Raw genomic sequence first — 27,500 nt, forward strand, 5'->3', positions numbered from 1 at the left:
TTTAAGAGCTTATTATTGCAACACTGACACTGAACTGATCTGAATAATGACACTGTTGTCTTCATTATAGTAGAGACGTTTGCATGCTTTGTTTATGTGTTCATTTTATTATTTTTAAGCAGTTCTTTATTTTTTATTATATGCTGTATGCTTTATAAGTTCATATGAAGTTTGCATCGCTGAACCTGTTAATTAGCTCTTTATGAAGCTGCTTTGAAACAGTCTGTTTTGTATAAAACGCTGTAGAAATAAAGGAGAGTTAGAGTTAGCTGAGAGCCGCTGGTTTGTGATGATTAAACATCTGCCATTAAAACAGAAGAAGAGATGAAGGACTGATGACCACTGTGTGTTTCTCTGACGGAGGATTAGTACAGATGTGTGTGTGTGTGTGTGTGTGAGAGAGAGAGTGTGTGTGTGTGTGTGTGTGAGAGAGAGAGTGTGTGTGTGTGTGTGTGTGTGTGTGTGAGAGATTGCGTGTGTGTGTGTGTGTGTGTGTGTGTGTGAGTGTGTGTGTGTGTGTGTGTGAGAGAGTGTGTGTGTGTGTGTGGGTGTGTGTGTGTTAGTGTGTGTGTGTGTGTGTTAGTGTGTGTGTGTGTGTGAGTGATTGAGTGTATGTAAGTGTGCGTGTGTGTGCGTGTGTGTGTGTGTGAGTAAGTGATTGTGTGTTAATGTGCGTGTGTGTTAGTGTGTGTGTGTGAGTGAGTGTGTGTTAGTGTGTGTGTGTGTGTGTGTTAGTGAGTGTGTGTGTGTTGGTGTGCGTGTGTGTGTGTTGGTGTGCGTGCGTGTGTGCGTGTGTGTGTTAGTGAGTGTGTGTTAGTGTGCGTTTGTGTGTGTCTGTGTGTGTGTGTGTTAGTGAGTGTGTGTTGGTGTGCGTGTGTGTTTGTGTGTGTGTGTGTGTGTTTGTGAGTGAGTGAGTGTGTGTTAGTGTGCGTTTGTGTGTGTGTTAGTGAGTGTGTGTGTGTGTGTGTGTGTGAGTGTGTGTGTGTGTGTAAGTTAGTGAGTGTGTGTGTGTGTGTTAGTGAGTGTGTGTTAGTGTGCGTTTGTGTGTGTGTGTGTGTGTTAGTGAGTGTGTGTATGTTGGTGTGCGTGCGTGTGTGTGTGTGTTAGTGAGTGTGTGTTGGTGTGCGTGTGTGTTTGTGTGTGTGTGTGTGTGTTAGTGAGTGTGTGTTGGTGTGCGTGTGTGAGTGTGTGTGTAAGTTAGTGAGTGTGTGTGTGTGTGTTAGTGAGTGTGTGTGTGTGTGTGTTGGTGTGCGTGCGTGCGTGTGTGTGTGTTAGTGAGTGTGTGTGTGTGTGTGTGAGTGAGTGAGTGTGTGTGTGTGTGTGTGAGTGTGTGTGTGTGTGTGTGTGTGTGTGTGTGTGTGTTAGTCGGAGAACAGGCTGGCGAAGGACTGGCGGAGGCTGCGGATGGTTTCTGCTTTGGCCTCGTCGTCTGTTGTGTTTCCACGCAGCGTCTCGCTGAAGGTGTTGGTCAGTGACTGTGATTTACTGAAGAGACAACGAACATTCATCACACACAGATCTCAGATCCTGAATCGCTGGAGTTTAACATCCTTTAGAGAGCTCTTACTTGAGCTGCGGAGGTTGTTTCTGGGATCCGGCTCCGCTGGAGGGAATGGGTCCGGGCTGGAAGGCCTGACTGGGAGAAGTAGAAGCAGATCGGGCTCGCTGCGGAGAGGCCTGACCCGACTGAGACGGAGAACCAGAGCCTGAGTGAGGACCGCCTGCACACACACACACACACACACACGCTAGTGACACCTGAGGAGCAGCTACAGCAGATGACATGAGTATTGCAAGATTTGTCAAAAAGATGTCTGTTCTGCTCATCAAAATACAGCTGTGCATCACAGAAATAAATTACACTTTACCAGAGATTCACATAGAAAACAGCTGTTTTACATTATAATAATATTTCACTATTTTTACTGTATTTTTGATCAAATAAACGCAGCCACGGTGAGCAGAAGAGACTTCTGGCGTGTGCAGTTTGAGTGTTGTTCACCTGGAGCTCGTCTCGGTTGAGTCGTCTGCGGTGCAGGTTGAGTCTACACACACACACACACACACACACACACACACACACGTGTTAACCTCCACAGACTGATGCTCGGATGAAGTGTAAATGAGTGTGTGTGAGCGCGGTACCTTCACGGATGTTTGTGGTGTGGTCACTCCCAGCAGAGCGAAGGCCATCTTACTGATGACCAGATCACAGATGAGCTGACGGTCCTCCTCCACGTGCTCTCCGATCAGAGGCATCGAGCTGTCCATCACCTGACCACCACACACACACACACACACGTTTTTGTGAAAACTGTGTTCATCCCATAAGTGTAATGGTTTTTATACTGTACAAACTGTATATTCTATGGCCCTACACCAACTCTACACCTAACCCTAACACACACACACACACACACCTCTATGATGTAGTCCTTGCCGTCTTTGCCGTGGACGGCTTTGACCGCACAGATGTCCAGTCCTCCGAACATCTCCGCGCACGAGTCCACCCAGAGACGATACCTTCACACACACGACAGACCGTCAGCTGACCGTCACACACCTGCTGTGATCATTATGTGTGTGTGTGTGATTGACACCTGTCCGTCATGGCGATCTGCTCCAGCATGGCTGAACCTGTGTTGGCCTTCCAGTTCCCTGAGATAGACGTCCTCCTGAAACACACAAACACACACACACTTTGTTGGCATTAATGGAAGTGCATTAGCATGATTTAATTATATGACCGCCATCAGTTCGTAGCAGTGAATGAAGAGATATCATATCGATCACAAGTGCAGTATGGAGTACCTCAAGGCTCAGTACTAGGGCCGCTACTCTTCACGCTTTATATGTTACCCTTGGGAGATATCATCAGGAAACATGATGTTAGCTTTCACTGTTATGCTGATGATACGCAGCTCTATATTTCTTCGCGGCCCGGTGAAACACACCAATTTGAAAAACTAATGGAATGCATAGTCTATATAAAAAACTGGATGATGCGTAATTTCTTACTGCTAAATTCTGAAAAAACAGAGGTGTTGATTATAGGACCTAAAAACTCTGCTTGTAATAACCTAGAACACTGTCTAAGACTTGATGGTTGCTCTGTCAATTCTTCGTCATCAGTTAGGAACCTAGGTGTGCTACTTGATCGCAATCTTTCCTTAGAAAGCCACGTTTCTAGCATTTGTAAAACTGTTAATCCATGCATTTATGACTTCAAGGTTAGACTATTGTAATGCTTTATTGGGTGGTTGTTCTGCACGCTTGGTAAACAAACTACAGCTAGTCCAAAATGCAGCAGCAAGAGTTCTTACTAGAACCAGGAAGTATGACCATATTAGCCCGGTCCTGTCCACACTGCACTGGCTCCCTATCAAACATCGTATAGATTTTAAAATATTGCTTATTACTTATAAAGCCCTGAATGGTTTAGCACCTCAGTATTTGAATGAGCTCCTTTTACATTATACTCCTCTACGTCCGCTACGTTCTCAAAACTCAGGCAATTTGATAATACCTAGAATATCAAAATCAACTGCGGGCGGCAGATCCTTTTCCTATTTGGCTCCTAAACTCTGGAATAACCTACCTAACATTGTTCGGGAGGCAGACACACTCTTGCAGTTTAAATCTAGATTAAAGACCCATCTCTTTAACCTGGCATACACATAACATACTAATATGCTTTTAATATCCAAATCCGTTAAAGGATTTTTAGGCTGCATTAATTAGGTAAACTGGAACCGGAACACTTCACATAACACCGTACTTTCTACATCATTAGAAGAATGGCATCTATTTGTCTGTTTCAATCAGGACCACTTCCGTCAAGTATACATTTATTACAGTAAAGTAAGAAGAACGAGGTCAGGTTAAATACAGATTAGTTGGTGGAGTTGGGGTTGGAGGAGGGACTTGAAAGCAGCGATGCGATGGAAGAGGCGCAGAATGGGAATTTAAATAGACCGCTTGTGATAGGTGTTGAGACCGGATTGGAACACGTAAGGGACAGCTGACTGTCAGCTGATGCAAGCGTGACTAGCGTAACCTGACTGAACTAGCGCAATGCTCGATTTCTCTCTTATTCTGAGGTCACCGTAGCCACCAGATCCAGTCTGTGTCCAGATCAGAGGGTCACTGCAGTCACCCGGATCCTTGGGTTTCTCCCAAGGTTTTTTTCTCCATTCTGTCACCGATGGAGTTTCGGTTCCTTGCCGCTGTCGCCTCTGGCTTGCTTAGTTGGGGTCACTTCATCTACAGTGATATCATTGACTTTTTGATTTTTTCCAGTTGTTTTTAAGAGATATAACAGTTTAAAATGTTCAGGTCATTTTGACCCAGGTGTGTGTGGAGGAACATTAGTGTCAAAAACATTTGTAAATATATTTCTTTATCTCATACACACTCTCTCTCTCTTCTCTCTTTCTCTCTCTAACACACACACACACACTCACACACACACACGTGTGTTCTCACATGTAGGCCTTGTAGTTGCTGCCGATCTTCTGGATGCGGATGTCGTATTTGGAGAGGACGAAGGGCTCAGCCGTGGCGTAGGTTTTAGCGATGGCCACAACACTGGTGATGTCCTGGAAATCACTGGCCGTCTCCACCTTTATCTGCCACACAAACACACATCACACATTACCCACAATCCATCTGGAGCCTGCTGCATCCAGTGAAAACACCAACAGACTTCCAGAAAAAAATTATTCACTTCAGCATACTTCAAAAAACGTATTTTGGAAGTAATTTACTTTAAAACAATATACTTGAGTGCGAACTGAGTGTAATTTTTATCAGACGTTATTCCCAGTCAAGATCATGAAAGTGTCTTTCTTTAAGTAACTTTTAATACATAGAATATAAATGTTTTCTAAAACACACGAACACATAAAAGCAACACACGTGTGTTTTTGTGAAAGTGGGGAGATCCCAAAGGGATAATGGTTTTTATCCAGTACAAACAGTATATTCTCGTACCTTGCCCATGCCGGCGTAGGCGTGTCCCATCTTCACCACCACTGGGAATGAAGCGGTGGGCAGCTGCAGGAGAGAACAGAGACGTATTTTAGGCTGATGTTGGTTTTATCGTGACTGGGATGTTCTGGGAAAGCTGTCTGAGGAAATGAATCACCACCACAGACGCCCAGAACACCAACACGAGTCAACAACACGCTCACAAACACACCTGATCAGCACAGTCTGAGCCTCACTTCTCTGAAGCTTCACGAGGGTGGAGCAGAAAGATCAACAGTCGAGAGTGATGCAGCACTTTCACCAGATCATCAGAGAACAGTATCTCACAGGAGTGATGGAGATAAACCGTCACGTCATTAAACAACCTTTTACAATCTGCATAAACACCGGCTATATCTAGCACAAACAGATCATTTAGTGCTGTGTGAGATTACTAGAGAAACGTACCACCACCATTAATACTACTTAATACACAAGCCCCGCCCACTTTATGAGCAGACCCACCCACTTTTGATAAAAGTATTTTATTTAATAAATTATTGTTATTTCATTGCGTTCAATATAATTGAAACATATCTCAAATCTTAAAATAATAAAATGTGTTTTGGGATGAAATTAATATGTATGCTACAGGACAGACTTCTTTCAGTAGTACATATAAAAACAAGTGCACATATTTCTATCAATGTTTTTCCATTCAAATGTGCATCAGCATTGAGGAATTTCCCAGGAAACTCTCTCTCTCTCTCTCTCTCTCACACACACACACACACACACATGCGTCAGTGAAAGTGCCCTTATGAGGGCATGTTTGGCTGAACACAGCAGTGTTTCCTCTACGAGAGACGAGCACCAATTATCTGTCTCCGTCTGTCTGCTGAAGGGCATCACCACGTCCCTCGACATTCCCAGACAAACCGTCCGGAAGAGCATCACACACCCGACACACAATGATGTCCGAGCAGATCGCAGCAGAACCTCACACACAACACAAGTCAAAACACCAATCAAACTATTCACTTAAATGAGAACAGATGTACACTAATGAGGGCTCGCTTCACTCCAGCAGCTGCTCAAATGAGCTGCTCTTCCGGTCGGAACGATTAGCGGGAAACACCGGAGCCTCACACGTCTGGAAGAGCTTGCACAACACGCTCTCAGTTACCGCAAGCGCCGGCCAACAGGTAGACGAGGATGTAAACAGAGTGAGTAAGAGTGAGAGAGATTCCCAAACGCTCCGGTGTGAGATTCCGGCCGTCAGCGTGTAGGTGAGACCTCGGCTCCTCGGGGACTTTCCATGTTCTGAACGTGATCCGGAGAGCACCGGTGTTGAACACATGAGCGTCAGACTCACCGGAGCGTCACTGCTGGGTCTCATCATACTGACCTGCTGAAGAAGACTTTAGAGCAGGAGCTTCAAACTCAAACACCTTCAGACCTGCTCGAACACGCGTGTGAAGCCCGTGATGATGATCTGAACACACGTGTGCAACGATCCACCACAGACTCACTCACTCACCCATCCATCCATCCATCCAACTATCACTCACCCATCCATCCATCCAACCATCCATCTATCCATCCAATCATCTATCACTCATCCATCCATCCATCCATCCAATCATCTATCACTCATCCATCCATCCATCCATCCAACCATCTATCACTCACTCACCCATCCATCCATCCATCCAACTATCACTCATCCATCCATCCATCCATCCAATCATCTATCACTCATCCATCCATCCATCCAATCATCTATCACTCATCCATCCATCCATCCATCCAACCATCTATCACTCATCCATCCATCCATCCAATCATCTATCACTCATCCATCCATCCATCCATCCAACCATCTATCACTCATCCATCCATCCATCCAACCATCTATCACCCATCCATCCATCCAATCATCTATCAACCATCCATCCATCCATCCATCCATCCATCCAACCATCTATCACTCATCCATCCATCCAACCATCTATCACCCATCCATCCATCCATCCATCCATCACTCATCCATCCAACCATCTATCACTCATCCATCCATCCATCCAACCATCTATCACCCATCCATCCATCCATCCATCCAACCATCTATCACCCATCCATCCATCCATCCATCCATCCAACCATCTATCATCCATCCATCGATCCATCCAACCATCTATCACCCATCCATCCATCCATCCATCCATCCATCCAACCATCTATCACCCATCCATCCATCCATCCATCCAACCATCTATCACCCATCCATCCATCCATCCAACCATCTATCACTCATCCATCCAACCATCCATCCATCCATCCATCGATCCATCCAACCATCTATCACTCATCCATCCATCCATCCATCCATCCAACCATCTATCATCCATCCATCCATCCAACCATCTATCACTCACCCATCCATCCATCCATCCAACCATCTATTACCCATCCATCCATCCATCCATCCAACCATCTATCACTCATCCATCCATCCATCCATCCATCCAACCATCTATCACTCATCCATCCATCCATCCAACCATCTATCACTCATCCATCCATCCATCCATCCATCCAACCATCTATCACTCATCCATCCATCCAACCATCTATCACTCATCCATCCATCCATCCATCCAACCATCTATCACTCATCCATCCAACCATCCATCACTCATCCATCCATCCAACCATCTATCTATTCACCCATCCATCTATCTATCCATCTATCTATCTATCAAATCTAAAGTGATGTTATGTAAGATCTGAGTGATGGATGAGTGATGGATGAGTGATGGATGTGCACACGTATCTTGTAATCACAGACGTGTGTGACGTCTGATCAGAGCTGAAGTCACTTCAGACAGAGATCAAACACAAGCTCTGATGTCCACTCATGGTCAAACACAGGTTCAGATCTCCTCATGCCCAAATTCTTTTAACCTGAAAAAGTGGCACTTGTGTGTGAGACGCATCAAGAACATTTCCATAGAGAAACTATGGAAAAGTAGTGGACTGGAGTGGAAAAATGTGTTCTGTGTGACCGACACCATACTAAAATGACCCAAACACACTATAAAGGGTTAAATATCAGTTCTTGCTCAGAAACATGGCGCGTTATGTAACTAACAGCTGGTTTTCTTCCGTCCAGTTCACCTCAAACACACTGCTGGTCAGAACTGAGGATGACTATAAAACACAGAGCCTTCAGCTTTATATAAAAGAGCTCAGAAGAAATCCAGCGTGTTGAGGTTGAGAGGAACAAGACATGCTTTGCTCTTACTATGAATCGAGAGGCTTTACCAACAGATATAAATATAATTTTGTGTCTGAAGCCTTTAATCTTTTTAACAACTAAAAAAAAGAATAGCTTATGCTTTTTAAAATATGTTTTTATGAGGTGTTTAAGTGTACGAGTGTTTGTCTATCTATGTGAAGAACCACTTCAGTCGTAACCAGAGCTACAAATATTTGGATACTCTTTTTTATTATACTGTTACTTAAATATTAATACAGACACCTCGAGCTGATTTATTGCTGTTTTGTTTTGTAGGTAAAATCCTCCTCATCCGTTCCATTACGATTCCAGCAAACGACTAAAGACGGATTTATCCTGCATCCTAATCTAGTTTCTAGAATCTAGAATATTTTCCGTATGGCTTTGTTCCTATTATGTAAAGCGTAAGTCACTTTAGATAAAGGCATCATGCATTAATGCAAATTCTTCTAAACATTCAACATTATTTCTGAAATATTATCAGAGAAAATTATTCTAAGATCTGTATATGGTCGTTAACACAAGGAACAAATTTAGGTTATAAAAAACGTTGTGGGGACGTTGTTTAACTAATAAACAATATAAACTTTGGAAATGCTTTTTATGTTAAACATACACTCTATGTTTTCTTGTTGTGATTATAACTTTATTCAAATGTTCCATATAGCATTCCACTATAACTTTAACAATTCTAATTCAAAAATTCCCCTAAAATGTAGCATTATTTGAATGTTTCTTTTCACTATTCTAAAAACGCTTAAATGTATCGTTTTCCTGACGTGATCAGAATGTTATTTAAACGCTCATCAAGTACACATAACATCATAAGGACGTTGTTCTTTCTTTCTTACGTATTTTAAATATTAATAACGTTACAAGTACGTTTCATAAACAACATGTCGAACGAACATTCATAGAACTTACAAAAAAACTAAAAATCATCAGTAATATTTAATTTTACTATTAGTGACTAATTAAACTCTAATCTTAACTGAACTGCAGTGTGAAGTCAGTTTGAGAGAAAGTGATTGGTTGAGAGCATGTTCTCATCAGTGTGTGTGTATTTATAGCTGGGGTCCCTGCAGAGACTCCGCCTCCAGCTTCCTCCACATGACCTCTGACCTCTGAGTCACACGCACTCCTTTAATGCAGAGCTCCCTCATTTACAGGAAACCCGTAGCCAGTGAAACACAGCGACACACTGAGCATGTGCGGAGAGAACATCTGCCTGTTTAAGGACACTAGATAGAGTATGTTCCAGATAAAACAACTGTTGAGGGTCATCCGGCCGGAGACCCCGCTGGACTCAGGGATCCGCACCTCTATAAAAACACAGGCATTTCCTCTGAGTCACCGACATTAATAGACACACACACATGAGACACACACACACCTCTGTTCTGTTCAGATTGACTGGACTCTCATCTCAGCTATTCCTGTTTATTTCCCGCAGACGTCTAGATTCAGAAGCATGAAAACTTTCCTGTTCCACATTAAAGTTATGCTTATTTTGATCTGTGACGTAATCAGCAGAAATGGAAAAACGCTTATAGTTAAAAATGTTCTGACAATAAGGCTCTGTGCCAGAGCTATTATAGTTCAAAATAATAAGAACATAAAAACACACTTTACTTGAAGCCTTTATGTATAATGCATTATAAAGGAGTTCATAATATATGTTTTGTAATGCATTTTATATATTATCATAAATAACTGTAACCAAAGTAAATAAAAATGACTTAAGCACAACAGAAATACAAAAAGTGCAAAATAAAAAATAATCAAAATATTAATAAATATATATAAAAAATGACTTAAGCACAAAAAAATTACTAAAACTTTCAAATTAAAAATACTCCAAATATTATTAAATATTAATAATAGGCATATACAAAATTATTTAAGCACAACAAAATTACTCAATCTTTAAAATTAAAAATGTAAAAATAATCCAAATATAAATAAATATTAATAATAGGCATTATAAAAATGATTTAAGCACATCAAAATGACTAAAACTTTAACTAAAATTAAAAGGAAATTATGCAGGTAACACAATTAAACACTATAAAACTAAAACTATGAAACTATAAGATATTAATATAAAATGTAATTCAAAACATTATAGCAGCTTTGTGCACATTATTCAGATGCTGCATGTGCTATAACACACTCTCACTAGATCTCATGTTCATAAACGCTCATCGTATATTATATATTTCATATCTCTGGACTTTTGCATATCCCTTTTATACACTCTGAATGCATTACACAGTAAAACTGATAAGAAATGACTGATAGTGATGCTGCAGGAGGTGCTCGGCCTGCGATCACTAGTTCATGAGTGCAGAGGAGGATTATGGGATTGTGTGCTGATCTTACACAGAGCAAAAGAAACTCTGAGTAACTGCATCAACACAACTGGAAAGCCAGACGGAATCTCACGTAATCTCATTAAAATATTTGTAAAATGATGAAATACTTACACTGGGTGTCTCCTGTTAAACAAGTCAAACCACAAGGAAAACATGAGCGAAGCGAAGGAGTATGTACATAACATTCATCATCAGTAAAAAATGAAATATTAAACTAATGCAACTGGAAGCAAAACTACTCTAAACTATATATATTCACACTACTGTACAAAAGTCTATATTGTTAAAAAAAATAAAAAATAAAGAAGTCACATTTGAAGAAAAACTTTTTCCCCAGTTTATAACAATGTTTTCTTGTTTTCTCAATATTTCATTTCATTTTTTTGCCATATGCAAAATGTATTTGTTTATAGTTTCTACATTATTCAGTGACTTGTATTTGCGTTCCTGTATTATAAATATTTCCCACACTTCAGACTGGTATTGCAGATGAACTGAAGAGTCCCTGAATCTTTTTTTGGGAGGGTTTTGATGACTTTAGCCCTAAAGCCACAGTGTCTTAACGCGTTCTCCAGGCGGACTCGATATATATTCCGCCTCACAGTGGAAACGCGAGTCTGATGAAGCAAACCTCAAAAAACAAAACAAATACAAAAAAAAACATCATTATGAGGTCACTTCCATTACGTCATGCGCCTGTAATGTTAATCAGCGCGCGCTGTGATTGGTCGCGCGCTCGTGACGCTCCCGTGGGCGCACTATATGTACTTGGCGTCGGGAGCGCCCTAGAGCAGTGTGCACGCGAGGCGCGTTCCAGTCTGACAGCACCGCGTTCCCTTCAGGATGAAGTCTTGTGTTGTGCTCGCGTTCCTCCTGTTCTCTCTCTTCTGTCTGATGTACCAGGCGTCAGACGCGTGCTCGTGCGCGCCGTTTCATCCACAGGACGCGTACTGTCACTCCGACATCGGTAAGAAGTCTGTGTGTGTGTGTGTGTGTGTGATAGCATGAGTTATTCATAATGCACACGTTTGATGAAGGTGTTATGTAACGCGCTTCGCGTTTTCGTGGCGTTGCAGCTGCACAAGAACAGACGATCAAACAGAAGCAATCAGAAGTTAAGTGCGTCACTGCGCGCGTTCACTCAAACGCGAGAAGCGAAAAGTTCGCTGGTACCCGAGCGAAGAAAGAGTTCGCGGTATCCATGGCAACAAACGCGCTAGAACGCCGGTATCGTTTCTCAAACTGTTCATTTTCTTCTGTCAAACTGGAAAAATAAACGGGAGTTTTCTTCTACTCTAGATATTCCTAGTAACAAAGAGTTAATCAGATGGGTTAATGGTGTATCTGAAGTGTTAAATGGAGCGGTAGCTGAATGATGGAGATGATGTGAAGAGTTCAGTCATACATCTGAATCACAGAAGATGGTAGAAACCAGCAGAAAACCACTACGACTGAGTGCAGTGCTGTCCTTAGTCCATTAGCTGCTAAAAAAAGATTTAAAATCCATTCACGCTAAATATAACGGTAATGATCGCTATATTTGCATCCACACCAACGAAGGATAAGGTTCTGTCTGTTCTAAAAACTCACTGCAGTTACATAGTCTACATACTTGAATACACGCTTCCGGTAATCGAGTTCCTTCCAAGAACGATAACTATAAATATAACTATTACGATAACTATATAAGCATCAACATCGATGAACGATATAATTCATGATTTCGATTCTGGCTGTGAATGTTTTAATCATGTAGCATTAAAAACTATTTCAGTCGTATCATTGCTTACAAGAACGATAACTATAAACAATAACTATTACGATAACTATATTCGCACTCACATCAATAGACGATAATTTTAAGTTTATTCTAAGTGTGCTGCAATTGCATTTGGTCAACATAATTGTAGTGCGCACTTGATTCTGACCGACTCGCGGAATAAACTGCTGGAATAAAAACGCTCGTTTCATTTCGTTATCGGTATAGTTGTACTGTTGACATCACTATTCTCTTGAAGTTTTGATCCGTTTAAGTTAGAATGATAACTACAATGATAACTAATTAGCATCCACACAAACAGATGCTAACATTTTGCTTATTATAAGTAATAATTAACATAAATAATAATAAACTGCGCACTATTGTTGTCAACATAATTGCTATTGCGCACTTTAAAGTCAGTTGTATTCTGATTGGCTGTCAATGTTTTTATCGTGTATCGTTGGAAGCGAGCAGTATCGTTCATTCCAAGAACGATAACGAAATCTGCATCCACATCAATTGACGATCATTTTTGTGTGCTGTAATTGCATTCCGTCAACATAATTGCAGTGCGCTCTTGATTCTAACTAACTGTCAATAATTTTATCGTTCATCTCCTGGAATAAAAACCTCTGAAAATGATTCCATCGATTTTGTTTCGTGTTGTTATCGGTAAAGTTGTCCTGTGGACTTCACTATTCTCTTGAAGTTTTGACCCGTTCGAGGTAGAACGATAACTACAACGATAACTAATTAGCATCAACACCAACGGATGCTAACATTGTGTTTATTATAAGTAATAATAAACATAAATAATACAAAAATGCGCACTATAATAACTATAATAGCGGACGATAAAATTGTGTTTATTGTAAGAACGCCATTTTGTTTTCCGAAATAATGGAACTTTAAATACTGTATTCTGATTGGCTGTCATTGTTTCTACCGTTCTGTAGCTAGAAAAAAAAATGCTCTCAAAGTGATTCCTGCAAGCAGTAGCTATAACGATAACAATATTAGCGAATGATAAGGTTCTTTTTATTAAAAGCAGGATGGCTATTAATGTTTTAATATTTTATAAGATGCTAAAGGTCTCCACTCCTTTATTAAAGTTGGTGTGGACGTCGCTATTCTTACAGAATTATAACGAGTTATCGTCCAATTATGAATGAGTTTTCAGAACGATTTTTAAAACGTTATAGTTAGCATTCTTTATGCAAACAACTAATGTAATCAAAAACTAAAAACCTTCGTCAACCTGAAATTATTTTATTGAAATCGTAAGACACATTCCTGGTCAAATTCTCATTTTATAATCGTTTCCAGTCGCCGTCATTTACCACCTGTCAATCATCTCAGTGTTGATGTTAGTGTGTCATCCCTGAGCGAATGCATTTAACCCTTCTCACGCCGGGTTTCCTCATCGTGACACCCAAAGAATCTGTTTCATGAGCGTGGAAACCCGAGCCCGAGCGTCTGGTTAAGAGGCCACGTATGACTTGCATACTGATGATGTGTTTGTGGATAAACTAGATATTGAGATGTCCCATAAAATGTGACTTTGGCTCTGAGCTGGTGGTATCCATGCTGTATGAATGGCAAAGACTGCAGCTATTGTGAGCGTGTCTGAATCGCTGGCCGCTCGCCAGACTTCCTCCAGAAGTACTTTGCTTTCTGCTGCCATGTGTAACATATTTCGAGGGGCATCAGATGAACTGATGGCTGCTGGGTAACAGAGAGCTGTAGAACATACTCCAGTCAGGGTTTCTACATTGTGCTCCATTAATGATGCACAGAAATATTTATGTATTTATTTTTAAATCATTTTAGATTTATGTATTTTTTACCGAAACTGAAATTAAAGCTTGCATTTAGCCAAAAACGAATTAAATTAAATTGATTTAATAACCAACAAAATAAAATCTGCTGCTACTTCAGTTTGTTGTTGAAATATATAAACATTTAAATGGAAGCTGTGATAAAGTAATATGTAATAGAGTGCATATATTTAAAATAAATATTGTTTTATTTTTTTTTTGTCTGGAACCATACATTTTTAATGCAGAAATTGAGTAATTAAAAAAAAAAATGTTATACCAAACCTAAAAATACAATTTTAAGCGAAAAACTCTTGCTTAAATAATCAATTAATTAAATCACATTTATTGAATAATTAACACTCAGTGTATGCAAACAATTAAATAATTTTTATACTTTTTCATGATATGATTATGTTTGTATTTCATTTAATTGTTGAAATATAAACAAAATTAAATCCGAAATGAAAGTTTTCATTTAGCCAAAAACTGAAACCGAAAATGATGCTTATTTAATAATCAACACTAAAATAAAACTGAGTGTGAGGCTTTTTAAATCGAGTTTTTAATAATATAATTAAAATAAAAACAATTTTTCATGGCAGATTTATTCAAACATGCTTTAAATAATAAAGAGCGCACTAACAGGTTAGGTGTAAATGTAATCGCAGCTCAGATCCTGCGTGGAGCTCCAGCTGGCAGCGCTCTGAAGGAAACTGAAGCGCTCGGTGACTCTGGAGCGCCGCACTAAAGGCCTGTCGAGCTCTAGATCAGAGTTTCGCTCTACACTTCTGCCTCTGGAGGATAATATCTCACCAGCAGAGGTCTGGTTCCCATCCGAGCACCAACTCAAACACGCATCAAACAATCAGAAAATATGTGGATCATTTTGTTTTTACTTGTAGATGATTTCGGCAATATAGATTTTTTTGTAAAAAAAAAAGGCATTATTTTGAATTATTATGGACATTTTTGACGATAATTATGTTAAAATAGATGGTTTTTGAGTGAAAAAAGCAATATTCTGGATTATTTTGACAATATTTGTGGCTATTTTTGGTAAATTTCAGATTTTTCAATGAAAAAAAAACATTATTTTCCTGATAATTTTGGCAATTTATGTAAATAATTTTGCCAATATTCAATTTTTTAGTAAAAAAACGATTTTGGTAAAAAAAAAATTTTTTTTTGTTAAAAAAAGTCATATTTTTTTCTGATACTTTTGGCAATATTTGTGAATAATTTTGCCAATATTCCGTTTTTGAGTGGAAAAACATTATTTGTGGATGATTTTAGTAAAATATTTTTTTTTGTGTGTGTGAAAAAATTGCATTATTTTCTGATAATTTTGGCAAAATATTTAGTTTTTTTTTTTTGTGAAAAAACATTATTTGTGTATAATTTTGGCAATAGGACTAAATTATGGAGCATTTAGTCAATATTCACTCAGAAACTTAGATACACGAATTTAAACCCTCTGCTTTACAAAAATGATTAAATCCAAGACTTTGTTAATAATCTAGCATCAGTAATTGTATGCATGCTAGTCATGTTTGATCGACCTGTAACAGGTGGGAAATAATCCGAAGTGTTTTAGTCAAGCTCTGTGAGCACTTAGGAAGTTTTAGTCCAGTATGAAAACATCATGTGGATGAATAGAGAGGAGTTATCAAGGCTTTATCTGCGGTAGCTCTCGCAGAACTGTGTTTCACAGACATTCAGAGTTCAGCCAATCAGAGCGCAGCTCCACACGCTCACACTGGAGTTCAGTGATGTGACCTTTGAACCCCGGAGCTGACCTCAGGGTCGAAGCTATTAGCAGCTGAGAAACATGAAAGCATTTTTGATTCAAGCTAAAGCTCAGTTAATTTAGTTTTGTGTGTTTAAACCACTCTTATTAGTATTTGTTTTAGTTTTTTAGTTTCTGTATAATTGATATAAATATACAGATCTAAATAATATAAATAACAGCATGTTGTTTAATGAGAGGAACGCTGAGATCCCGATCCGTGTTTGTGGAAGAATCATCAGGTGATGAATGCGGAGTGAACTTTTCCGAGGAATGTGAGTCTCACAGAATTCCGGGAAGGAAATTCCAGCAGTGTTTCTCTGTCTGGTGTGTGTTCGGCCGGATCGGGTCACCGATGGGAAGCGCTGCAGGGGATTCTGGGAAAGATTCTGCTCGTATTGACACGACCTCATTCTGCAGCGTCTCTGAGGAAGAGAACTAGATCCTCACGACACGAGCATCTGTGTGTGTTTATAATTCAATATTTTATTATATATTATTTTATATATACTTTTTACTCATCATTTCTAACCATTACAAAATTTATTTTAAACTGAAACTTTTTAAATGAAAAATAAGACCACGTATTACAAGATATTTAATATTTTATACAAAAAAAAAAAAAAAATATATATATATATATATATACATATATATATGAGTTTATTAAATAAAGTTTTATATTTAAATTCAGAAAATACATTTAAAATATATGGAAAATATAATATTTAAACCTGATATTCGATCTTTTATATTGCCAGTGTGTTCTCACACACAGATGCTGATACGGTTTAATAATGCGCTCCTCTCGTCTCGATGCGCTCTACGACTGTGTTCTCTGTGCAGCCCTAGTTTTGATGCTCCCATGATGCCTTGCTGCTGTGTGTGTGTGCTCTTTATGACCCAGCGTGTGTGTGCGTGTGTGTGTTTGCAGTGATCAGAGCTAAAATCGTGGGGAAGAAGCTGCTGAATGATGATCGGTTCGGCACTCTGCGCTACACGGTCAAACAGATGAAGGTGAGAGCATCGTCACACACACACACACACACACACACCAGATCACGTTAACACACACAGACACAGATCTCAGTGTGTGTGTGTGTGTGTCTGCAGATGTACAAGGGCTTCGAGAAGATGCAGCACGTGCAGTACGTCTACACACACAACTTCGAGAGCATGTGTGGAGTCAAGTTTGACATCAACAAATACCAGTATCTGATCACAGGTGAGAGACTAAACACACACACACACACACACACACATACACACACTCTCACACACACACACACACACACACACACACTCAATCACTCACTCATACACATACACACACACACACTAACACACACACACACACACACACACTCAATCACTCACTCATACACACACACACACACACACTCACACACTCACTCACTCACACACACTCACGTAAAAATATATCTATTAAATTCACTTCCATTTTATTTTTCCCCTAGGGGCAATTTACAAAGTCACATACAGTAACAAACTATATATGCTTTTTTATTTTATGATATATTAAAATAAAAAATATAAATATAAATATAAATATTGTATATATAAAATATATTAAATTGTATAAAATATATATTATTATATACATTTACATAATACAAATTATAATATATATAATTATTTTATACATTATAAATGTATAGATATAGATAATATCTTTATTTAAATATTTAAATATACTTTATATAAAATATTTATGATGCTTTTTTTAATGTATGATATATTAAAATGTATAAAATATATATTATTATAAATATTGTATATATAAAAATATTAAATTGAATATTTTATTATATACATTTACATAATAAAAATGATAAATTATATTATATAAAATAATATATAATTATTCCATATAATATAAATTTATAGATATAGATAATTAATATATTTATTAAAATATTACTTTATATAAAATATATTATATTTTCTTTAATTCTAATACAGTTCATGAAATAGTTAATATTTTAATATCATAAAAACATAATACAAAATATTAAAAAAATTAATAAAACTCAAATTAAAATATTTTCTCTCCCTCTCTATATTTGTTATAATGAATATTTGTTTGATTCCATTATATTATCTTTGGAGTCAGAGTGTCTTTCCGTGGCTCATTATGACAGTGTCTCCAGAAACACAGCGAAGCGTGACGAGATGTTGATGTTTATCTGTCATCATGTGAAGCGTGTGACACACACCTGTTCTGCTGGAGCTCATAATCCACACACAGTTAAATATAGAGCCGCCTGACCTCACATGTGTGTGTGTGTGTGTGTGTGTGTGCAGGCCGGGTCCACGACGGGAAGCTGTACACGGGGCTGTGTAACTTTAACGAGCGATGGGAGCGTCTGTCTCTGGCGCAGAAGAAGGGCATGAACCACCGCTATCAGCTGGGCTGTGACTGCAGGGTGAGTGCTATTCTCATCGCCTGACGTCCCATAATCCCCGGCGGCACATACACGCCTCGTCTGAAGAGAGAAACCAGATGTTTGGCAGCCGGTCTGGACTCAGATCTGAGCGCCCATGTGCTGAGGGATCATGGGTAACGGGCTCGCACTCGTTAGACTCCTTATCACTGGCTCATTAACACACACACAACTGATGAGAAAAAACACCAGGTTTATGAGCGGAATAATTAGATCTGCTTTTTTGATTATTAATTCAAATGGGTGGGGGGGGGTATTTTATAAAAAAATATGTTGTTGTTAAATTGCATTAGTATCATCAGTTTGATTAATAATAAATGATTTTAGATTAATATGTTAACCATTAAGAAGAAAACAAAAAAAGAAACCAAGCAAAACATTTTAATGGAAAGAAAAATTATAATTAAATGCATAAAACACTCAAATGTTTAAAAAAATGTTTTTAAACTGTGTACGTTTCATAACTGCAATTAATTAGACATGGTTTTTGTTCTAAAAATATATATTTGTGATCAACTTTTAATAAATTGGTGTTAAATTGTGCAAATTTCATGATTTAAATAAATTAGACGTGCGCTTAAATTACTAAAATTCTATTTACCCTTTAAAACCAAAATGTGAAAAATTCAAATGAGAAAAAAAATTATTTAATGAGGATTATTTATTTAAACCTATAAAACGAAGTCGAGAAATGTAAACAAAAAAAATGTTCATTATATGAAAAAAAAAACAATTATTTTGGGAAAAAAAGGGCCCTATAAATTAATATTTTTGATAAACTTAATAAATTGTTAAATTGTGCAAGTTTCAAGATTTAAATAAATTAGACATGCGTTTCAATTACTCAAATTTTAATTTAACTATTAAAGACAAATTTAGAATTTTTTTTATTTATTTAACCATTAAAATTAAGCCAAAAAAAATGGAATACAAAAAAAATTTAACAATTTTAATTTGGGGAAAAAATACAATGGACATAGGGCAGTATATATATATTTAAAAAAAACTTTTAATAAATTTATTAAATTGTACAAGTTTCAAGATTTAAACTTGCGATTACAAATTTTTTTATTTGACCATTAAAACCCCCCCCCAAAAAAAACAGGACATGGCAAAAATAAAACTGCTTTAACATGAAGATGTTCATTTAGCAATGAAAAATCACCAATACACGCTTTCCAAATAAAAAGCGCTCGAGTGCACCTCAGGAGCTGATCTAGACGCTCCTCTGTCCTGTGTTTGCAGATCAAGCCGTGCTACTCCGTGCCCTGCTTCATCACGTCTAAGAACGAGTGTCTGTGGACAGACATGCTGTCTCCACACTTCAGTTACCCGGGTCATCAGTGGCGTCACTACGCCTGCGTCCAGCAGAAAGAGGGCTACTGCAGCTGGTACAGAGGAACGAGCGCTCGCGACAAGCTCCTCATCAACACCACAGACCCGTGAAGCGCTGGTACTGCGAGCCTTCAGCATTAACAGATTAAACATGAGCTCTTTTATAGTGATGATGATGTGCTGCTTTATAAACATGATACGGATGCTTGCTGTTGTTTATGTGCGTGTGGCAGAGTTACACGCTCCAGTATCTATTTATGAGTCCAGAAACACAGAGAAATGATTCCTTCATTCTTGCTGTTTATGATATAAAGTATCAGGATCGTGATTAGTATTTTTGTATTACTGTAAAGCAGAGATTATAAACGGTAGATCGATCACATCTTTTCTGCATCTAGACCGATGACCACGTGCGTCTGAAAGGCATTTTCTGACGGGAGAGTCGATGTTTGACAGATATGAATCCGATATGAGTCCGATATAAATCCGATATGAGTCCGATATGAACCAATATGAATCCGATATGAATCTGATATTAATCAAATATGAGTCAGATATGAATCCGATATGAGTCCAAAATGAGTCTGATATGAACCAATATGAATCCGATATGATTCAGATATGAATCCGATATGAGTCCGATATAAATCCGATATGAGTCCGATATGAACCAATATGAATCCGATATGAATCTGATATGAGTCCAAAATGAGTCTGATATGAACCAATATGAATCCGATATGATTCAGATATGAATCCGATATGAGTCCGATATAAATCCGATATGAGTCCGATATGAACCAATATGAATCCGATATGAATCTGATATTAATCAAATATGAGTCAGATATGAATCCGATATGAGTCCGATATGAATCTGATATGAATCCGATATGAGTCCGATATGAATCTGATATGAATCAAATATGAGTCCTATATAAATCCGATATGAGTCCAAAATGAGTCTGATATGAACCAATATGAGTCAGATATGAATCCGATATGAGTCCGATATGAATCAAATATGAGTCGGATATGAATCAGATATGAATCCGATATGAGTCCGATATTAATCAAATACGAGTCCGATATGAATCTGATATGAATCAAATATGAGTCGGATATGAATCAGATATGAATCCGATATTAATCAAATATGAGTCAGATATGAATCCGATATGAGTCCGATATGAATCTGATATGAATCAAATATGAGTCGGATATGAATCCGATATGAAACCGATATGAGTCTGATATGAGTCCGATATGAATCTGATATGAATCAAATATGAGTCGGATATGAATCAGATATGAATCCGATATGAATCTGATATGAATCAAATATGAGTCGGATATGAATCCGATATGAGTCCGATATGAAACCGATATGAATCAAATATGAATCCGATATGAATCTGATATTAATCAAATATGAGTCGGATATGAATCCGATATGAGTCCGATATGAAACCGATATGAATCAAATATGAATCCGATATGAATCTGATATTAATCAAATATGAGTCGGATATGAATCCGATATGAGTCCGATATGAATCTGATATGAATCAAATATGAGTCGGATATGAATCAGATATTAATCCGATATGAGTCCGATATGAAACCGATATGAATCAAATATGAATCCGATATGAATCTGATATTAATCAAATATGAGTCAGATATGAATCCGATATGAGTCCGATATAAAACCGATAAGAATCAAATATGAATCCGATATGAATCTGATATGAATTCGATATGAAACCGATATGAGTCCGATATGAATCAAATATGAATCAGATATGAATCAGATATGAATAGGGCGCTTCATTCCTGCGTCGCTGCTGCTTTAGTCTCAGCCTCGGACGCATGTTTTTAGATCATGTTAATATTCTGTCTGTAACACAAACATCTGACTCTCACTGAACGCTCGTGTGTGTGTGTGTGTGTGTGTGAGAGAAAGAGAGAGAGAGAGAGACTGATGACCATTTCCAATCTATTCGATTTTTAATTTCTCTGTTTTATATTTTTATAATAAACGTTGTGAAAATGGCTCTGTGACTCTCTTGTCATCATTATTCTGGGAAAAAAAATCTACATTGTCTGAAAATGTGTAATGTGTCAAGATGAGTTTGTTTCTGCATCAGGTTTGTAGAAATGTGTCATTACATCAGTGTCTCATCAACGGATGCTCTGCAGTGAATGGGTGCCGTCAGAATGAGAGTCTGTTAAAAACATCACAGCCTTTATCAGACTCTCGTTCTGACGGCACCCATTCACTGCAGAGCATCCGTTGATGAGACACTGATGAGACACTTGATGCTCCAAACTCGTCCACATCTGGGATGATCTGAAGGGGAGCAGATGTTATTTTGGGGTGAGCTGGTGAGGAACAGGTAACAGACTCACCATCTGTGTGTGGTTGGGGAAGAAGGTTTGCTCGTTGAGCGGGAACTTGTCTGGACCCAGAGTCTGGTAGAGCTTGATCATGTGAGAGAACTGAGGAACCAGGACACAAACACATGAAGGATTCATTATTACAGAGAACACAGCGTTCCTCGTCATCATCCTCAAAAAAACTCAAAAAGTACTTGACATGGAGCCCAGGAATATTGTAACATGGTTTCAGTTTAAGCAGGTTTTATTCATTTGCTTTTATTCATTATTTTAGGACTGGTGTGTGTGCACTAGTGAGGGTTCAGACTGGTGTGTGTACACTAGTGAGGGTTCGGACCGGTGTGTGTGTGTTCAATAGTGAGGGTTCGGACCGGTGTGTGTGTTCACTAGTGAGGGTTCGGACCGGTGTGTGTGCACTAGTGAGAGTTCGGACCGGTGCGTGTGCACTAGTGAGAGTTCGGACCGGTGCGTGTGCACTAGTGAGAGTTCGGACCGGTGCGTGTGCACTAGTGAGGGTTCGGACCGGTGCGTGTGCACTAGTGAGGGTTCGGACCGGTGCGTGTGCACTAGTGAGGGTTCGGACCGGTGCGTGTGCACTAGTGAGGGTTCGGACCGGTGTGTGTGCACTGGTGAGGGTTCGGACCGGTGTGTGTGTGCACTAGTGAGGGTTCGGACTGGTGCGTGTGCACTGGTGAGGGTTCGGACCGGTGTGTGTGCACTGGTGAGGGTTCAGACTGGTGTGTGTGCACTAGTGAGGGTTCAGACTGGTGTGTGTGCACTAGTGAGGGTTCGGACTGGTGTGTGTGCACTAGTGAGGGTTCGGACTGGTGTGTGTGCACTAGTGAGGGTTCGGACCGGTGTGTGTGTGTGCACTAGTGAGAGTTCGGACCGGTGTGTGTGCACTAGTGAGGTTTCGGACCGGTGTGTGTGCACTAGTGAGGGTTCGGACTGATGCGTGTGCACTAGTGAGGGTTCGGACCGGTGTGTGTGCACTAGTGAGGGTTCGGACCGGTGTGTGTGCACTAGTGAGGGTTCGGACTGATGCGTGTGCACTAGTGAGGGTTCGGACTGGTGTGTGTGCACTAGTGAGGGTTCGGACCGGTGTGTGTGCACTAGTGAGGGTTCGGACTGATGCGTGTGCACTAGTGAGGGTTCGGACTGGTGTGTGTGCACTAGTGAGGGTTCGGACTGGTGTGTGTGCACTAGTGAGGGTTCGGACTGATGCGTGTGCACTAGTGAGGGTTCGGACTGGTGTGTGTGCACTAGTGAGAGTTCGGACCGGTGTGTGTGCACTAGTGAGGGTTCGGACCGGTGTGTGTGCACTAGTGAGGGTTCGGACTGATGCGTGTGCACTAGTGAGGGTTCGGACTGGTGTGTGTGCACTAGTGAGGGTTCAGACGCACCACCCAGGGTTTGCTGCAGAAGTTGTAGATGGAGAAGAGCGAGTTAACGCTGGGAACGGAGCCGTAGTTCAAGCCGATCACCAGGTTCCTGAAGTCCTCTCCCGGGGTCATGCTGTAGGCGTGCTGACGGATCAACACGAAGTCTGGCCTGAACGATCTGCAACAGACCAACACAGAGATATCAGAATGATTTCTGAAGATCATGTGACACCGAAGACTGGAGGAATGATGCTGAAAATACAGCGGAGCATCACAGAAATAAATTACACTTTAACACTGATTCACACAGAAAGCGGTTTTCTTACATTATAATAATATTTCACATTTTTTGCTGTATTTTTGATCTGATAAATGGGCATAAGAGACTGTTAGTGTGTGTGAGTGTTTTTCTTAAAGGGCCGGTTCACACACACACACTATTAATAGTGGCTTTTATTAAACTAGTATAAGATGTCTGCTTAAGTGAGGCAGGTGTAAATAATCTCCGTGTGTTTGGCAGATGATGGTCATGTGAAGCCGAGAGTGGTGCGAGTGTGAGAGGCCCAGACAGGAAGTACATACTGCAGGCTCCATTACAGCCAGTGTTTTCATTAAGATGAGCTTTATTAATACAGCGGCTCGAATCACACGCCACACACAGAAAACAGCTGCTGCTTCAGACAGGAGGACAGGACTGGGTTAGTTTGAGGTTAGTTAGAGGATGATGAGGAGAGTTAATGTGATTTTCTACACACTGACTTCATAAATGCACTAAAAACAACCAAAACACAGCAACTGATGGATCGTGTTAACACTGAAAACACCTCACAACTCTGATCAGACTCGAGCTAAACACCTAAAAACTACAATTAAAACCACTAAAAAAACATTACTCAGAATAAACTATAAATATATATATAATCTTTTTATTTCAGCCATTTGCCAAGTCAACATTTCTCATTTTCATTTAGTTTAACTTAATATGATAATAAAACACTATATAGTCATAAAAAAACATTGAAAAAATGCACAAAATTTACAAATAAATAAATAACAACTAAAAATAAAATAAATAAATATATTTTTTTTAATAATTCCAAATATGTAAAAAACAACATAGACATTTTTGGGGGAAAAAAACTAAATCTACAAATAAAATAATAAAAACAAAACTCTAAATATAAATAGATATTTAAAAACAAAAAAGAAAAACACTAAGATGTTACCTAAAATAAAAGCTGAAATTATAATAAATATAAAAATTCTACATATTTATAAAAACTATATGCATATTTATATAAAAGCTAAAATAGTAAATAAAAAAAGCAATCTGAAATTATAAAAATAAATAATAAATTATAAAAATGAACAGAAATCTAAAAGGTTAACTATAAAAAGAAAAATTATTCAAAATATTAATAAAAACTATATGGATATATTTTTTAAAATCGTAATTAAAAACATTAACTAATCAAACTTTAACTAAAATAAAGTCCTGAATTTATACAAATTTTAATTCTTCAGATTATTAATAAAACCTATACAGACACATACAAAAATCTAATGTAAACTAAAATGAAAAATACCTGAAACAAAAAATAAAAATAATTCAAAATATTAATACATTATTTAAAAAACAACTTTTTAAAAACACTAAGACTTTAACTAAAACTGAAAGATAAAACTTAAATAAATACTAATTAAGCGTGTGAAAAGTATCTTGGTGACACACCTGACTACTTTAGTTCCTCCGCGGTTCACCTGCATGTCCACCGTACAGCCGGAGTTCACATCCGACACCAGATTGATCTCCGAGAACTCGGCCTGAAACACACACCACAGACAGAGCACTTAACTAGCAATTCAGTGCATTTAACTGAAGAAAGGAACAGCTGCCAAGACAACACTCCTCATTTCCAAGGAAAAGGAAAAACGACAAGCATTGCTCATCCTCATCCTCATGCAGATGTTCGAGCAAACACACGTGTGAAAAACTGCATTTTCTGTTAAAATGTTCTAATTACTCTTCATGATATATTCATTTATATTAAATAAGGATTTTCAGGCAATTAAAAACAAAAGCTGTGGTCAGTCAATTAAATTTAAAGCAACGTTTGAACATGATGATGTGAAGATGCACTACTGTTCAAACGTTATCGGATACTTTTATTCATCAAGGACCCATTACACTGATCAAACGTAACAGTAAAGACATTTATAATGTTACAGTAGATTTCTGTTTCCAATAAATGCTGTTCTTCTATACTTTCTATTCATCTGTGAATGTGTCAGTTTCCACAAAAATATTCATCAACACAACTGCACACACACACACAAACACACACACACACACACTTACACACACACACACACACACACACACACAGACACACACACACACACACACACACACAGACACACACACACACAAACACACACACTTACACACACACACACACACACACAAACACACACACTTACACACACACACACACACACACACAGACACACACACACACACACTTACACACACAGACACACACACACACACACACACAGCTCTGGCGTCGTGATCTCTGGAATCTGGCAGGTATTTTTGGAGCTGAGGATAATGTGTCATTAGTGTGAAGACACACACAGCAGACTGTAAACTGGATCCTAAACAACATGTTATCAGCACAGATACAACTATTTATTCAACAATTTCTTATTTTCTTTTCTTATTTTGTATTTTTAGAATTTTGCATTTTTTTTTGGGATTCCCAACAAATAAAGTCATAATATTACTTACACACACACACACACACACTCTCTCTCTCTCACACATACACACACACTCACACACACACACACACACTCACCTGCTCAACGCGGATCTCATACTCTCCGTTCAGCTTCCGTCCTCTGAAGTACTTCACCCTGAAAAACAGCACAGGGAACTCGTCACATCACACAGCAGACAGGTCTGGATTATCTACAGTGTTTTAGAGCACTACTCTTACTCATGTTCACACATACTGAGAAAATACTGAGAGAACACTGACAGAATACTGACAGAACACTGAGAGAACACTGAGAGAACACTGAGAGAACACTGAGAAAACACTGACAGAATACTGAGAGAACACTGAGAAAACACTGACAGAATACTGAGAGAACACTGAGAGAACACTAACAGAACACTGAGAGAACACTGAGAGAACACTGACAGAACACTGAGAGAACACTAACAGAACACTGAGAGAACACTGAGAGAACACTGACAGAACACTGAGAGAACACTGAGAGAATACTGAGAGAACACTGAGAGAACACTGACAGATTACTGAGAGAACACTGAGAGAATACTGAGAGAACACTGACAGAACACTTAGAGAACACTGAGAGAACACTGACAGAACACTGAGAGAACACTAACAGAACACTGAGAGAACACTGAGAGAACACTGACAGAACACTGAGAGAACACTGACAGAATACTGAGAGAACACTGAGAGAACACTGACAGAACACTGAGAGAACACTAACAGAACACTGAGAGAACACTGAGAGAACACTGACAGAACACTGAGAGAACACTGACAGAATACTGAGAGAACACTGAGAGAACACTGACAGAACACTGAGAGAACACTGAGAGAACACTGACAGAATACTGAGAAAATACTGAGAGAACACTGAGAGAATACTGAGAGAACACTAACAGAACACTGACAGAACACTGAGAGAACACTGACAGAATACTGAGAGAACACTGAGAGAATACTGAGAGAACACTGACAGAACACTGACAGATTACTGAGAGAACACTGAGAGAATACTGAGAGAACACTGACAGAACACTTAGAGAATACTGAGAGAACACTGACAGAATACTGAGAGAACACTGACAGAATACTGAGAGAA

At 38.8% G+C, this 27,500-nt stretch overlaps 2 protein-coding genes across 2 annotated transcripts in view; one reads left to right on the plus strand and one right to left on the minus strand.

Moving 5' to 3' along the window:
• Positions 1-1,253: 1,253 nt before the first annotated feature.
• syn3 (synapsin III) overlaps positions 1,254-27,500 on the minus strand; it is a 34,191-nt gene continuing 7,944 nt past the window's right edge. The window contains exons 3-14 of the mRNA XM_026210347.1: positions 26,456-26,513; positions 25,327-25,418; positions 23,616-23,772; positions 22,225-22,314; positions 4,993-5,055; positions 4,486-4,628; positions 2,601-2,675; positions 2,421-2,523; positions 2,146-2,274; positions 2,003-2,045; positions 1,568-1,721; positions 1,254-1,485 (exon numbers count right to left, since the gene is read on the minus strand). Of these exons, the coding sequence (XP_026066132.1) occupies positions 1,362-1,485; positions 1,568-1,721; positions 2,003-2,045; positions 2,146-2,274; positions 2,421-2,523; positions 2,601-2,675; positions 4,486-4,628; positions 4,993-5,055; positions 22,225-22,314; positions 23,616-23,772; positions 25,327-25,418; positions 26,456-26,513 (1,231 nt within the window). The 3' untranslated portion in view covers positions 1,254-1,361. The remainder of the gene's footprint in view (positions 1,486-1,567; positions 1,722-2,002; positions 2,046-2,145; positions 2,275-2,420; positions 2,524-2,600; positions 2,676-4,485; positions 4,629-4,992; positions 5,056-22,224; positions 22,315-23,615; positions 23,773-25,326; positions 25,419-26,455; positions 26,514-27,500) is intronic.
• LOC113048552 (metalloproteinase inhibitor 3) lies at positions 11,423-21,869 on the plus strand. The gene is made up of 5 exons (XM_026210428.1): positions 11,423-11,611; positions 16,947-17,029; positions 17,126-17,237; positions 18,338-18,459; positions 19,723-21,869. Exons 1-5 carry the CDS (start codon positions 11,488-11,490, stop codon positions 19,921-19,923), a joined length of 642 nt encoding a protein of 213 aa, XP_026066213.1. The 5' UTR covers positions 11,423-11,487; the 3' UTR covers positions 19,924-21,869.

This window comes from Carassius auratus, chromosome 29 (assembly GCF_003368295.1).
Source record: "Carassius auratus strain Wakin chromosome 29, ASM336829v1, whole genome shotgun sequence".
Classification (NCBI taxonomy): domain Eukaryota; kingdom Metazoa; phylum Chordata; class Actinopteri; order Cypriniformes; family Cyprinidae; genus Carassius; species Carassius auratus.

Excerpts from the sequence above, each read along its gene's own strand:
- LOC113048552 (XM_026210428.1), top strand. The coding sequence starts at position 11,488 with ATGAAGTCTTGTGTTGTGCTCGCGTTCCTCCTGTTCTCTCTCTTCTGT. Across the intron at positions 17,030-17,125 it reads ACACGGTCAAACAGATGAAG|ATGTACAAGGGCTTCGAGAA; the intron begins GTGAGAGCATCG and ends GTGTGTCTGCAG. Across the intron at positions 17,238-18,337 it reads ATACCAGTATCTGATCACAG|GCCGGGTCCACGACGGGAAG; the intron begins GTGAGAGACTAA and ends GTGTGTGTGCAG.